This window comes from Amphiura filiformis, chromosome 11 (genome assembly GCF_039555335.1).
Source record: "Amphiura filiformis chromosome 11, Afil_fr2py, whole genome shotgun sequence".
NCBI classification, from domain to species: Eukaryota; Metazoa; Echinodermata; class Ophiuroidea; order Amphilepidida; family Amphiuridae; genus Amphiura; species Amphiura filiformis.
The window spans coordinates 15599841-15616721 of record NC_092638.1 but is presented as its reverse complement, the minus strand read 5'-3'; the positions used below and the strand labels follow the sequence as shown (position 1 = coordinate 15616721).

The following is a 16881-nucleotide window of genomic DNA, read 5'->3' as shown; positions in this document are numbered from 1 at the left end:
GGGATTAATAGAACTAATTGATGAATGTTTTCAGTCATTCATGTCGATTAATAGAACTCTTAATTCAGAGCTGGATCATATTTCCAAATGGTTGCAGAATAACAACCTCACTTTGAATGTCAAAAAAAAAAAAAATCCATGTTGTTTGCAACTCAACACAAATTAGGCAGGACCGAAGAGTGTCTCAATGTTTATATCAAAAACGACCCCATCGAAAATGTAAATTGTTTTAAATATCTTGGCATTTGGTTAGACCACTCTCGCACTTGGAGTGTTAACACCGATAAATTGGCCTTAAAAATAAACAAACGTAGCGGTTTGCATAGGCGTGTTTGCAATATCCTCCTGCAACACACACTGAATTTGCTTTTTAAATCACTTATTGTCCCTCATTTCGACTATTGTGATGTTGTATGGGGGAATGCATGCAAGACTTATCTTTCCAAAATTGACAAACTTCAAAATGAAGCTGGTAAGATAATTCTCGGTCTTCCTCGTAGGTATCCTACCAACGTTTTGCTTTGCACCCTTGGGTGGCAAAAGCTTCATGATCGTTGCTCCATTCATTTGAATGTCATGGTTTTCAAAAGTCTTACATGCAGTCTTCCTTCCAACCTGTGCAATAATTTTAATCATGTTCATAAATCTGGTCCCCCCTTCATGCAAAAATAATTCTGACAAACGCAAATTGATTTCAAGAGGGATGGCGTCTTTTAATGAATTACCTCAAATAGCAAAAAATCCCTTCCAATAAGTCTCGGAGCATTCAAGCATATTTTATATTCATAACACCATTTTAGTTCATTACTTTTCTTTGTGCAATTTTGATATTTAAAATGCTCCTTCACTATAACTATGTACATCTAATGTAATCCCAGCTGGCATGGGTATTTAAATGTATTTTTACGTATATTGTATACATGTGCAATTCTATCTTATTATCTGTATTTCATATTTAATTTCAATGCAAGTGTTTTTAAAAGATTTTGATGTATTTTGTTTGACCCCTGGGCACCCCTGAAAAACAGTGCTTGCACTGATGGGGTTTCCCCAGGCAAAATAAGAACTAATAAAATAAAATAAAATAACATTCCACTATTATGGTTACCTGGCTATTTCCTTGTGTGATGAATTCTATTCTCTTCAAGTGTGCAAAGATGTGTTTCATCATCGCTCTCTTCTCTGTAAGCAAAGAAATACCAATAACATGTTTTTAAAATCATATCTACCCACTCTCATGCTCTGGAAGGGGTATACATGTAGGTTAAAAAAGCCAACAGGGAGTACTAATCAGGAAAGGAAGTAATGTTGCATACATAGGGTTGTTACTCCAAACATTAGATTTATCAACTTTTTCTTCAATAGTAGCACCCTACTTCAATTACATCACCCATATGTTTTTTTTGTTTTAACTTAGTCAACTGTGGTGCTTTTGAGTATGAAATTGAGGTGTGACATTAGTTTTGTTGTTGTTGTTGTTGTTGTTGTTTTGTTTTTTTTGGGGGGGGGGGGATACCTCTTATTGTCCCTTACAGCACAAGCAAGATATCAGTACATTTAAACCAGCCTTACCTTGTGGTCCTACTCTAGCTGCTGCTGCTAGGTCAACATCCATATTATAGTTAGGTACCACCTGCTTCAGGGTCAGGTCATCTGATCCACAAGTTACAATCCCAGACATAGATAGTTCGAACATTTGTGGTCATGCGTCTTATTGTGGGACCCTGAAATACCTGGTGATGTTACATTTTTCTCTCCTCTTAATGATTTAACTTGTTGTCACAGGGCTATTCTTGGTCCAATTGCATCAAGTTTGGGCTCATTATACAGCCTGATTATTCTAATTTTCAAATATGTTTCTCAATTTGGAATGCCAATTTGTTTAATTAGTGAAAAATTCCAAAATGTTAATGAAGATAAACCTGGTGGATAAGCGGTGGAGGATAAGCGGTGGAGGAGTATATGCATTCTCTATGGGAGACATGGCATCTTTTTGAATTTTAAATTATATCATTACCAAATTGTGTGCTATACTTGCAAATCATACCTCAAATGAAAGCTTGATCATTCATTATTCTTATTTAGCTATTAATTTGATCTAATCATGTTTACAAACTCACTGAGAATCAGGGGTAGCACTAGGTTTTAAAACCAGGGGTTCTCAGAACCCCTGAACCCCCTGAAAGTGTTAAAAATATGCGCTCAAATCCTAAAACGAGGGGTTGTCTAATCTGTCAAGTATTGAATGTACCATTTTTATATGTATCAGTATCAGATTTTGTGATTTTGGCTATAATGATGTGTTACCGGTACCATTGGTATAATAGTTGTTTAGCCCAGCAAAAATGTGATCTCGCTTTTCACGACACGATTCTCGCCTGTAACCAACTATCTCGCTTGAAAGTTCCCGAGCAGTTTACTTACTATAAAAGTGTTGCTTTATGCCATAAAAGTTCGCCGAATTCCACAAAATGCAGTTCAACTTCGGCAAAGTGCAGAATTCAACACCATTGGCACCACATGGAAGCAATGCTTTACTCAATAAAAAATGACATTTCATTGCAAATGAGTTCAAATTTAGGCCAAATATTATGATATTTATTGGATTACTGGAGTATTATGACTATAAAACATAATTCAAGGGCAAATTTTTGTCATTTTTTTTTTCTTTTTGCCGATCATTGTGTCGTATTTCACTGATGGCATATCTCTACACACCACCCACAAAGCATTTCTTTCCGATCCCTAGAATTAGAAATTACCAACTCACGTACGTGTGTCATCATTCAGTACTGCAATAATTCATCAGCAGTGATTCTAGACAATATCGCAATCTGTGTAATTATGCCGGTGGTGTGTATTTTATTTCTATTTTTAAATTATGTTACAATGCTACGGCGACTTCAATTCAACATTTATGTTACATTGCATTTTATGTTACATAATTTCTGGACGGACCGTAAATATTGGAGATCGAAGCTTTTATTTTTCTTTCACATGTTTTCATTTTCTCTGCCATGAAAACCCCTGAACTGATATGCAAAAATGAATATATCGCTTCAAACTTAAAAATATCGCTGTCTGCGCAGAAAGCATGGTTAGCGCGACCCCTCGGCGCAAGTTCCCAGCAAGCATGCACCCTGTATACCAACTTCATTTTAGCATAGTTGGATTCCTTGGAACATGAGCTTTCCAAAAATGTATAGTTTTGTTGGTGTGAGATGTATAGTTTTAGACATGTAACAATTTAAGTGAAAAGGAGGACAAATTATCAAAATCAGTGCTTGTAACACAAATGTGCCCCACCATATGACACATGACCTTGTGTCAAAGTAGGACTGTTTGAGACCGTATTTCTGATATACTTGACATATTACAATTTCGCTTTCATTGACATGAAGTCTGAACCATTTCCTACTACTACAACCCTCCCCCTGCCCCACTAATCAATGTTGGATGTTTCTAGGGGTGCATGACCAAAAAAACAACCAACAACATTGATCGGGAGAATGGGGGCATATTTGAAGTACCCATGTTAAAGTGTTCAAACAATTATGATCGGGATTGTAGGTACCAGTACCCTTAAACCAGCCTTACCTTGTGGTCCTACTCTAGCTGCTGCTGCTAGGTCAGCATACACATTATAGTTAGGTACCACCTGCATCAGGGTCAGGTCATCTGAGCCACAACAGATCTCGGCCTCCTCACATAACTGACCAAAGCAGGACAGAGCCGTCAACACAGCTTCCTGGTCAACGTTCCATAGATTCATGAAGAATGCACACTGAAAAAGACAATCAAGTTCACATTGGATGACCCGCTTATATGACTTAAACTATACGCGTAATATCATTGTAAATTTTCAACATTAATATGATAGCACAAATCCTGCATTGCTCTCCATCACTGCCAATGGAAACATATGGAGGAATGACCACCAGTCACCAGTTAAAGAAAAGGGGATCGGACCAGGAACTGCAAGACCTTCAACAAATGATATCCCCAGAATTGTACATTTCCATATTCATCTCTATATCCACCTTGAGCGCCATTAATTTGGTGGAGATGTTGTGCATTATAAATTCACATTATTATTATTATTATTATCCATATGATTCACACCAGGGGCGGACTAACCACTGTGGTCTTGTAGTGATCGCCACATTGGCCGCTTGGTTCTGGGCCGCTCAGGGAAAAGGAAAAGCTAGCTGGGTGCGCAAATTAATAACAACAAATTAAATAAATAGTATTTACTAGTAATTTACCCCACTCCCCCCACCCACCACCACACACACAATTTTTAAATTCTATTATTTCTTGAGCGTCCTGACGAACAAACAAAATTTGGATCAACAATTTAGCGAAATTGAGGTACAGATTAGACGCTACACTCCATATTTCAGAAAAAGGGCCGGTCTCTTTATATTTGTCACTGCTGCCTACAAACACCAGTCCGCCCCTGATAACACATCCACTGCACAAAAAGCACCAACCATTATGTGAAATGATAGGACACAAAGAACAATAATACTACTGATACTCAATGCAAGTTTTGTTGAATAAGGTCATCAGGTTTGTTGATTCAATTTTTAAAAACATGGCATTGCCGCTTGATATAACCAAGTCAATTTTTACTCACTACACTATTTCATCCTTCACATATGGTCATCTGATCCACTTTCCGGAAACTAGTTTCTGGTGTTCTTTAGTCTCTCTAACAGTCTTTAAATGCGGATCTACACATGGCGTAAGAAATCGGCTTTTACAGACTATTTAGGTAGACTGAAGAACACCGGAAACCAGTTTCCCGGGACAGTGGATCAGATGACCATATCAGTCATCATACCTGATGAAGTCCTCCCAAGGACAAAATATTGCAGTGAGTAAAAATTCACTTGATTTTGTCAAGCAAAAATACCAAGTCATTTAACTGGAACTGGAACTGGAATGAGCGCTTTGAGCGTTTCGACAGCATTTTTTGTGGGACATGAGAGCACATCAGACCTATCGAATTTCATTCTGAATACGAAGAATGTCTTTCTGATATCAAATAATTTTCATTTTATGAAATTCACGATATAATACAAATTTTATGACAAATTATTGAAATTTGATATTTTTCACATTTTGGAGATATAACAGTCCTCGAAGTAAATTTTATAAATTTAATGAGGCCTATAGTCTTAAAGTGTATGTAGCTGGAAGGAAAAGCCGACAGGTCTTTTGGGGAAAAAATCCATATCTTCAATATGAAAGGTCAAAATTTTCAATTGATCGTCGGCTTTTCATCCCATCTACATACACTTTAAGTATAAATCATCAGATTTATAAAGTTTACTTCAAAAATATCAATTTTTAATGATTTGCCATAAAATGTGTATTACATTGCGAATTTCAAAAAATCAAAATTATTTGATATCAGAAGGTCATTCTTCGTATTCTGAATGCAATTCGATATGTCTGATGTGCTCTAATGTCCCATAATAAATACTGTCCAAACGTTCATACCCCACCCCTTAATGCAAGTTTTGTTGAAACTTAATGCACTAAGGTAAAGATGATGCTGGAGCAATGCTCACATGCTGCAAGGCTTATCTCCCTCTTTAGCATTTGGGACACGCTCTGCTGAATTGACTTGTTGTGGGGGTTCACCACTCCTCAGTATGCACTAGGATCCACAACAAGCTCATATGTCTAGGACACAGTTCTTTAACCCCAATACATTTCTACTTTCATTGAATGACCTTTGACAATTTGGGTACAAAAACTCATACTCTGCAACTTGAGGTCAAATTTTGTGTTATGATTGTTTAATTGAGGTTATTAAACTATGCCATTTGGATGAGGTCATTGTGGTCCATAATGGTGTCTATTTTAGTTAACCTCCTAACATTGGGAGGGGTGAGACGAGGAAGGTTAAGGACCTTGTCAAAGTGCACAACACGATGGCCCTTCTGGGGTTTGAACCCGCAACCTTCCAATCAAGAGTCAGATCCCATACCGCTGCACCACTTTGCCTTAATGTATTATGAAAAGAGTTTAGCTGTATGTTGGTATAATCTACATAACCATTATCTTCATATACCCAGGGTTTGAAGCTATTAGCACTCTGATAGATAATTGTTGATACCCATACTTCCAATTTTTTTTTTAAATTCAAGAAAACTTTTTACAGCTCATTTTCGCAAAGACCTGTGATTACTACAGTTATATCAAGCATGCAACAGGGATAGAGTCCCCACCAAGTTTCTTTGAAAATAAAATCTGTGGGTACAAAGTCAGCATCAATTTTGTAATTTTACATCTACAATCGTGGCACAAAAAAGCTATAACAAAAGTGATGACATTGAACAACATAAAAGGAACAAAAATACTGAATAGTTTTTTTGCTATAAAATATAATTGGGTTTTAATTTTGAGCAAGTAGCTGATTTATTTTTCCTTCTTTATTTTGTTTGGCCAACATCTTAAGTTCCACTTCCACTTTTATGTTTGATTCAATCATGTTACACAAGAATCTACTGCAGAAAAATACCAATATACGCCAGGAGCGAACTTCTTTTGGAAGAAGAAGAGGAGGAGATCAGAACCTAGCAAGCACTTTGTTTTCACATTTGCATTGTTCTCTTTGGTATTCACCAGCTAAGCCAGTGGCGTAGCCTGAGTCATCCTATTAGGGGTGAACCGACCATGATATGGGGGGGGGGGGGGTACTGGGACTAATAGGGGGCTCAAGCCATTTTTGGCCATTTTCCTATGGGATTTTCTAAATTTGCAAATCAATTACATGCCCCCCCCCCCACATAACCCTATGATGCTACATCAATGCGATAAGCTCATCATTTGAAACTTATCCAGCAGACAGCAATAACATTAATATCTGCCCACGTTGACACCAGAACTATTGGATGGGACGACTATGGCTAGATAGTTGCCAGGTAACATGTGATGTGGGCGTGACTAGTGCTTTCGCTACACATGGGTGCTGTGTTAAGGCAGTGCCGCCGACAAGGGGGGTTAAGGGGGTGCGTTATCCCCGGGCCCGGGGTTCTAGGGGCCCGTAAAAATTAAGAATGCATACCTTAATGGGCCCCATAAAAGCAATGAAAAGAGACCTCAGGGACCCGTGTGTTCATTTACCCCCGCCTGTAATGGCTCTCAGCGGCACTGGTTACAGGCCACTGGCTTTAAGGCAACAAAGAAAAACAACCACAGCCAAGGATAGTTGGCTCATTAACTTCTAACCATTATCATACAAACATAGATAATACTGCATAGACACATTAAAATGAACAAAAATGATACATGAATAATACAGCAACCAGCAAAAAAAGAAATACACACCTCGAAGTTGTATTTGAAAAAGTTATTGCCCAGCTGGAAGTAAGTGGGAATAATTGAACAGGAAAATACAAGGATGAGTAACTATCATGAAAGTTCATCTGTGATGGTAATCAAATTAATGAAGAATTGAACTTTTGTTCACAACACATAAAGTTGCTCACCTGAAATTTTCGGTTGTTAAGACTACAACCTTCTTCAGCAGAATGATCCAGTTCGTTGATCGATTTGGCGACTCTTGACTTGTGACGTCAGAACTGGATCGTAGACTCTTGTTAAGTTGTAGCGCCCCCCTGTCCTTATTCAAAGAAGGTTGGTAGGCCCGGATGTGGATGGCCTCTTTGACTCCTCTTTCGAAGTACCGCGGTTCTCTGTCGAGGATTTGCACTTTCTCTAGGTCCATGTGATGACAGAGAACCACTGTCAGTGTTCGAATTAAGGAAAAATAAATGTCCCACGGACAACCCAATTACAATTTCTGGTTGTCCGTCTCAAGTTTTTGGTTGTCTGTAGGCCTACAACGGTGACAAAGGCTACAGATTTATGGTTGTCCGGTGGACAACCGAATCAGTATTCTTGGTTGTCCGGTGACTTTTTTAGTTGTCCCGGGCGAACGGACAACCAAAATTTCGAACGCTGACCACGGTACTTCGAAAGAGGAGTCAAAGAGGCCATCCATATCCGGGCCAACCAACTTTCTTTGAATAAGGACAGGGGGCGCTACAACTTAGCAAGTCTACGATCCAGTTCTGACGTCACAAGTCAAGAGTCGTCAAATCGATCAACAAACTGGATCATTCTGCTGAAGAAGGTTGTAGTTTTAACAACCGAAAATTTCAGGTGAGCAACTTTATGTGTTGTGAACAAAAGTTCAATTCTTCATTAAAAGGATGAGTAACGTTTGTATGGACATTTGAAATCTAAGATTTACTTAGAAAAATAAGAGAAGCAAACTACAACTGAAAAGAAGTTTTTTTAGATAGTGGTGGATTATTTAGAAGTGTGTTTAATCACTTAAAAGTGATGAGTTATGGGGTGTTTTTTTGGGTCACAGTGGCCAGCAGTATTCTATAAAGAGTGCAGAATTCTAGTGGGTTATGGCATAGTGCAATATAAATAAACAAGGCATATTTTCTATTTACTTCACTTTTTATACTGTAGTTATCATACAGGTGAGAAAATAAAAATTAACAAAATTGTCAACAGTGAGACAACACAGGGTCACCAAGACATCAGTAACAACAACAACATCAACAACAGTACTGACACAACAACAATAGTGATACAACATCAATTGACACTTTACACAGATCCGCCATCTTGCTACCAAAATGAGGTTCTTCCTGCAAATGCATGTGCAAGTAGTGCATTTTTGTTTTTCACACTTTTCTAGCAACATGCCAGAAGGCTTTTGTAAAGTGTATGCGGTAATTAAAGCTTATGCGTATGAAAGGCGTATGCACCGTCGCACACACAACACACACTTTACCAGCAGAACCTCATTTTGAAATGATTCTGTAAAGGTCAAAATTAACACCAACAAATAAGCACCACGTCGTTGGGCAGGAAAAACCTCCTATTTGTCATTGGCCCCTGAACATGTTTAAAGCAAAACCTCCTATATGTAACCTGTTGGCAGTTTTGTTTTAAACATGTTCAGGGGCCACAAGGCACATAGGAGGTTTTTGTGCCCAACGACAAATATTTTAAACCTACCTCTAGCTTGTTCTGCGCATCTCTTGTGCGAGGTATATTGGCGTCAACGGTGGCGTGATCTTTGTATTTGTTGAGGAAGCGATTACGTAACGTCAAGACTTCTCCGAGCCACTGGAGCACCTCAGTACTGTTGACAATTTGATGTGTCACTAGTTTCTGGGACACACGAAAGAGCACCTGAGAACTGGAGTGACAAAGTGACAATGGTGAGACTCGATTCTACTTCGTTTTTTTTTAACAGAATGACAAGTCACATGACCTGTATTTGAAGAGCTAATTTCCTAACCGTGTTAAGTCCATAAACAAATGTTTCTGATTTACCTGCGCGATATTGCAATGGGTTGTGATGTTATATGTATTATTTATAATTTCAGTTGGATGCATCATTAGTAACAATAATGTGTAAGGCCTTTGATTCCCTAATGAGAACAATAGCCTACATATTGTTAACCAGCATTGTTGTGGTAAGTAATAGCTTGTTAGCGGTACAACTCATTGTTGCTAATGTCAAACTTGTCAAAGTAATTGTGATTGTATCACACAAGTAAATGAGAAACATGTGGTTGTGGATTTAACACGGTTTGGAAATCATTTACAAAAATAACATTCTGGTGCAATCCGCTTGGAATGCGATGAACAAAGACTGAACCAAAGATTTACAGATTCAATCTTACACTCAGTACTCATGGTAAAGGCGTCAGACTAAATATCCAAAAGTTGCCGGTTTGAAGGAAAAACTAATCATTTGTACAGCACCACAGTAATATGTAATGTCTCAATCCAATGGCTATTCCATTTAAAATCAACACTACCCCTGTGGAAGATTTTGGAAGTATCTTCCACAGGGGGAGTATGAATTTCAAATGGAATTAACACATTAGCAGCTCCATTTGAAACTCACTCTCCCTCAGAGGAAGATTGAAGTTGAATCTTTCTCAGAGGGTGTATGAAATTCAAACGGAGCTGCCTAATGTGCTAATTCTATTTAAATTCATACTCCCTCTGTGGAAGATATTTCCAAAATCTTCCACAGGGGTAGTGTTGATTTTAAATGAAATAACCCAATGCTGGGTCCTTTTTAGAATATTCTAATTACTTCTGATTTACAACGATGTAAATTAAACAATATGTTCCCTGTTGAAATGAGTTAATACCAATGGGCTATTCCAGTTGAAATCCAAACACCCTATGGAGGACATGACCTTAATCTCCCACACAGGGGGTGTAGCTTTCAAACAGAGTCACCCATTCAGGTAACCCCCATTTCAAATCCACACTCCCTGTGTCTGCCATAGGGGTAGCAATGCCCATGATTCACCGACTATAATTCACTACCACTAACCTGACGTCCCAAAATGTAGCGATTGGAGCTTCTCTATTCCACAGCTCTACGTTTTCTGGCTGATGTAACGTGATAAGCGCCCTCATGGCCTCGTGTGAGACATCGGGCAGTGAGCTGTACTGACACATAATGGAGACTAGACCCATTACTAAACCCCATGTGCTGCTCTGTATCTCGTGGCCAGCACGGTCTGGGTTCTGTGGGTCAAAAAGAAAAGTTACAAACATGTTAGCATTTGAACTTGCACCAATTAGTCATTGTTTGCAGATATACAGTACGGAATCTGCACAATTATCTTCTACAAAATCTGCATTTCAGCTAATGGTTGGCTTTAGCGCCATCTATTACACTTACTTCCTGGATCTGCAGTGAAACTTTGCTAAACTCACCCTCCCTCTGTGGAAGATTTAGGTTGAATCTTTCTCAGAGGGTGTATGAAATTCAAATGGAGCTGCCTAATGTGTTAATTCCATTTAAAATTCATACTCCCCCTGTGGAAGACATTTCCAAAATCTTCCACAAGGGTAGTGTGGATTTCAAATGGAATAGCTGTGTCTTCCTTGCCTGAGATGATCTTAGTTGATCTTGGGGTTGTATGTTTTTCTTCTTTTGGCTAATAAAGAAGATTGAGTAAATAAAACTGTATCTTACATGCAGCATAAGTTTAGGGTCAGCGTGGACTAATCTGACCAGCCATAGAAGCAGAGTTGCGGATTCATCGTTAGACCGGTCCTTGTTGGCCCTCCATACACCTGGCATTTTATGCTTGGTCAGTGTTATTAAACCCTGTACAAGAAATACAAATAAGACAAAGATCAATCAAGGCAAATGGAGTGTTATTTCCTCGCTTTCAGAATATTTTAAATATTCATCAACTGTTTAATAGAGCTGCTGTTTGAAGCTAACCAGTCATACAATTTTCTTAAAACACTGATTTTCAATTCCACTTCTTTTTATTGTTTCAAGCAATAATCAATGTAGTAAATTAATGAGCTAAAATGACTGAAAGTGCTCATGAACATACATTTTTGCCAAAATTTTGCCTGAAAATATAATGCATAGTTTGTGGGACATTTTGAGGCATTTTTCTTGAAATTTAATTCAAAGGGTTTCTAATAACTTCTACTGTATTATGCAGTCTTTTTTTTTAATCTTTAACCTCAAAGAGGTGAGGCAAATTGCCTTTATTTTTTTGTTATTATCTCTTTTCATATTATTATCATACAATATTTTTGATTTGGGATTTCATATTCAATACATCATGTTATCATTTTACAGGCCTATACATATTGGCCTATATGTAATATTATTATCATACAATATTTTTTGATTGGGATTTCATGTTCAATACATTATGTTATCATTTTACAGGCCTCTACATATTGGGCCTACATGTATTATTATCATACAATATTTTTTGATTGGGATTTCATATTCAATACATCATGTTATCATTTTACAGGCCTATACATATTGGCCTATATGTATTATTATCATACAATATTTTTTGATTGGGATTTCATGTTCAATACATTATGTTATCATTTTACAGGCCTCTACATATTGGGCCTACATGTATTATTATCATACAATATTTTTGATTGGGATTTCCTGTTCAATAATCTTACAGGCCTATATTGGGCCTACATGTATTATTATCATACAATATGTTTTGATTGGGATTTCATGTTCAATACATCATGTTATCATCTTACTGCATTATGCAGTCTAGCAGCCACCTGATTTGGATATCTCCTTATATTAACTAATGAGCTTATTTACATAAATGCTCATTAAATCATGGGGCTAGGCAATTAAGCACTATAGAAGTCTACTAGGAGTATGGCTGTTGTTGAGTAGAATTTTCATTGTTGGCAATCGTCAAATCTCAAGTTCTGATGTTGACCACTTAATGCATCGTTTATTTACATCAAAATATTACTGTCAATTACACGTAATCATATCAGTAACTTACCATTACAAATAAAGTCTATTAATCCACCCGATCATTGTCATCTTGAGCTCAATTATTACTTTTTTTATTTATTTAATGGTAAATAATTGTAATCTTAAGCTTATCTCTAATATTTTTAATGACTAGTCCATGCTTGTCGACAATCAGAAAATTGCTTTGTCGATAACAGCCTTGTCAACAACAACCCTAACTAGAGTCACTATGAAGTTTCAAGTATAATATTCTTCTGTGCAAAAATGCTATGAACAAGTTACTTAATTAGGCATAAAAACAAATTCTCTGTTTGCCATAACTTGGTCATCCCTTACACTTTTTCATCACTGAAATGACCAATAGCAAAACTGTGTCATTTCGGGAATAAGACAGTTCAAACAAACAACAACAAAAACTCTAACCTAATTTCTTTGGCCCCTTGTGGCAAATTAACACTTTTTAGGACTTACCGGAGTTGATCCTCTTAGAGCTCCTTGACAATGACTTGTTACTTTACTCTGGACTTCTGAAAAAAGCGTTCGTAAATCCTCTGCCATATTGTACAATCTGTCTATCTTAGGCCACCACTTCATGTTTGTCTGAAAATCAAAAGAGAAAAGAAATCAAAATGATACCGGTAATTTTGATTATAAAATCAAGAGATGCAAGGCAAGCTCAACATTGAAGAGTTCTATTGCTGCTCGTTCCAGTGCAACCATACATTGAAATTCGATATCAGCTTTTGTTTGATGAAGAAGACGATTCTTGCAGAAATTATGATAATTTTTTTGCAGGCTTATGCTACTCTAACACATATTGGTTGAAATTCTAAACAATTTTTGTGTAGTTCAAAAATATTTATGCAAATATTGATGCAAATCACTGTATGGATTAACCTTAGATGTTAATTAAACAAATAAATGTAAAATAAAGAATTACATACCTTAGTTACTATTGTGTGGAGGGCTCGTACTAGCACCAGGTGAAAATGGGGTGGGGCATTGCGTGATAAACACGCTTGGAAATGGTCTGAGTTACTGGCACGGATGCGAAAACACGCTACAGCGCATTCAATCATCAGTTCCACATCGGCTGTGGGAGTGCTCCCCGTCCTTGAAAACGGCTTGCTGGGATTGAACAAGAGCATCTACAAGGATTGAAAAATACACAAAAATAACAAATGTTGAACAATATTACGTTAAATATACGATGCGAATAAATATATATAATTTCTTTTTCAAAAAATTGAACTATTACTCATATAATTACTACCAATGAAGTATCACATCTTTAGTAGTAAAAATGTTTTCAAGGTATGGTTTTGGTTGAGGTGCCCTCTGTGTTGCCCCCTCTTGCCCCATCCTAGCCCGAAACCATGGCCCTCTATGTTCCTTCCTTCTTAGAGGGCCATGAAAGCCATCCATAAGTGAATTCCAGGGCACTCAAATAGCCCGAGTCCCACGGCCATCTCTCGTAACTAATCACACATGGCCAATAATCATGGCTGTGCATGAGTATCGAGGACAAGAGGATTTAGTCTAGCACCTGGTTTCTTCCTTTGTGAACTACAGGCAAAATGCCCATGAGCCATTTAGTCACAAATCTGGTTATTTTACACCTCCAAATGTGCTCAAAATTTACACATATGCACCAAATATATATTTTGTTTATGTCTTATCTTCATGTCAGGAATGGTACGAAGTGATATTTTATTAGTAATTTTGGTTTCTGTGTGCCCTCGCCCTGTCCATGCCTTACAGCTCAGACCTCCATGCGGAGAAGTCAGTGGAAATCAGAGTGAAGGAGGTGTGAATACCTTGCACTGACCCCATCCCAGTTGAGGTACCCAGTGTGTGGGATTGGGTAGGGTTATGGTTTATATGAAGCCAGTATTATATATTGTTGTATGAGTGCAATAACATCTTAAGTGGAATCAAAATGCATAGCTGCTTCATGCAAATGCATTCTTTGTTCGGCACACTAGAAGTATTCATTGTAACATAATACAAATGGCAGCTGTTGACTGTGCACATAATTAAGATGTTCTTGCCCTCCTACAATGGTTTGTAACTGATGTGGTTTGTGGAAATGATGGTTTTATAGTAAGCATATAACTGAACATTTTCCTCAGGACTGTCGTTGATAAATAAATGAAGAGATTTCATATTTCTAGTCCAATAAAACAGTACTCACTGTGGACGCTTCGAAGTCTTGCAGACTTCTTTCTCAACACTGATGTTGTTGTGATGATCTTCTGTTTACCGCTGATGATACAGGTTGCTTAGCAACGCGGTTGCCAGTTGGTTTTCCAAGAAGATCGTCAAATGCGTCAAATTCAGAGCAGGAAGCAAGACAACATCATGAACAGGGACGGGGGGCAATACAATCTTACTCACGCATTTGACGATCTTCTTGGAAAATCCACTGGCAACCGCGTTGCTAAGCAACCTGCATCATCATCGGTAAACAGAAGATCATCACAACAACATCAGTGTTGAGAAAGAAGTCTGCAAGACTTCGAAACGTCCACAGTGAGAACTGTTTTATTGGACTAGAAGTATGAAATCTCTTCATTTAGTAAGCATATATGTATTGGACCTTTATACATCCACCCTCTGTACACTACATGGCCCTGCAAGACTTTGGTTTGTTTCCACACACCAATAAATTACTCGGGTTAAATGTTTAATTTAGGTTTTTCGTACTTCATTACATTTCTTTTACATTTTGTTAATTTTCTTTCTAATTTTCTTTTTCTGAAAAATCTGAAATTTCCAGTAAAATTTTCAAAATGTTTCGATTTTCAAGCTCAATATACCGGGTGTCCCAAAAGTAACTTAACATTGTGAATTTGCCATAACTTGCGTTGGGTTTAATAGTGTTACAAAAATTGCACAGTATGTAGATAATTCTTTTAGAAATGTTATGATACCAAACATGCCTATGTGGTTATGACCCTTTGGCACAAAATTAACGGATATCTACCGTACCGTAAAACCCACTTTTATAAACGCAAAATAAGTCTTGTCATTTGAGACGTGATAACACGATATAACGTGTTATCGTTTAAAATCTGGTTTGTTTAATTTTGCTGTGTTTGTTTGATTGTTTGTTTGTTTGTTTTCAATGCGTAATCTTCATTTTCTTTTTTATCTGGATTGTATATGGAAACTGCTTTTAAGGTCTTTTCTGAGGATTCGATGAACAGTTGTACGCGGTACGTTGATCTCCATTGAAAGTCGACGTACTGATCGTCTTGGGCTTTTCGCCACCGCTATGACATCGATGTTTGTAGCCAATCTTCATGTTCTTCCACGTCCTGCCCGAGGTAGATCATGAACAGATCCAGTTGATAGGAATTTCTGCACTAGTTGCTGGATTTTATTTCGGCTGGGTGCATAATTTACATTAAAATGTTCCTTAAACTTTGCTTGAGTGAGTTTGTCCGACTTTGTCTCGGCAAAGAACCATATGATCTGAATCTGTTGATCTATAGGAAATTCATCTTCACTTCAACTGTTTTGAAGTAAAGTTTAATATTGTCAATATATCCTAATTATAATTTAAAACATCAGTCACGCTTACGCTAGTCCATGTAATCCATGAATGCTCATACCTAAATGTACCGGTACCGTGTGCAGTGAGTGAACCAACTCTATTGCTCAGGGAAGCACATCATTCATGTGCTTGAACAAATAACATATGAGCTTGCTTTTGTGGGTTTGAGACACACATATGTACAGTCGCACAGTAAGGTCAAGGGGTCATCAATAATGTTGTTTTTGGTATCAGAATAATTCTAAAAGATCAATCTATGTGAATATGTTCTCCATTTTGGAATGAAGTAGGAAATACTTGAGATATAGCAAATTCACAATGTTAAGTTACTTTTGGGACACGCTGTATTTGCATACCGTAAAATTCCGTCTACAAGCATATATATATGCCTCTAAACGAGGTTTTTTTGACACAAGAGACAAGAGGCAGACACTCTCAACAAAAACGTTATTTGGAGTTTGAACAACTATATTACTGATAAAGGCGGCTGTACAAACATGTATATTTGTAAGATCAATCTATTGCAATGTTTTTGAGAAGGGTATTGGCCTTTCATATCTTTCGTTAAAAAAACCTCGTTTAGAGGCATATATGCTTCTAGACGGAATTCTACGATATTGTATTTGAAGATCTTCTGGCAAAACGAACTGACAACCGCGTTGCTGAGCAACCAGTATCATCTGCGGTAAACAGAAGATCGTCACAACAACAATAGTGTTGAGAAAGAAGGACTTTGAAACATCCCCAGTGAGTACTACTTTATTGGATTAGAAATAGGAAATTCTACTATCATGTCTGAAGCCTATGTAGTCAAGAAATATGCTTTCCAACAAATCTACAAGATAAGCTCTGAGAAGCAACAATTGAATGCAAATAATGGGTTAGTACAAGCTGAATGAAGCAATTATATATATTCATGAAATATTAATAAATAAAGATGATAATGTAGGCAGAATGCACAGCCATTAAATGCACT

At 37.4% G+C, this 16881-nt stretch overlaps 1 protein-coding gene across 1 annotated transcript in view; it reads right to left on the bottom strand.

Annotated features, from left to right (window-relative positions):
• The window catches only part of LOC140163509 (neurofibromin-like), a 178002-nt gene that overhangs the window by 110146 nt on the left and 50975 nt on the right, over positions 1-16881 (bottom strand). The window contains 7 exon segments of the mRNA XM_072186823.1: positions 1109-1182; positions 3598-3784; positions 9058-9241; positions 10400-10596; positions 11051-11185; positions 12818-12946; positions 13291-13494. Coding sequence (XP_072042924.1) covers positions 1109-1182; positions 3598-3784; positions 9058-9241; positions 10400-10596; positions 11051-11185; positions 12818-12946; positions 13291-13494 — 1110 coding nt within the window.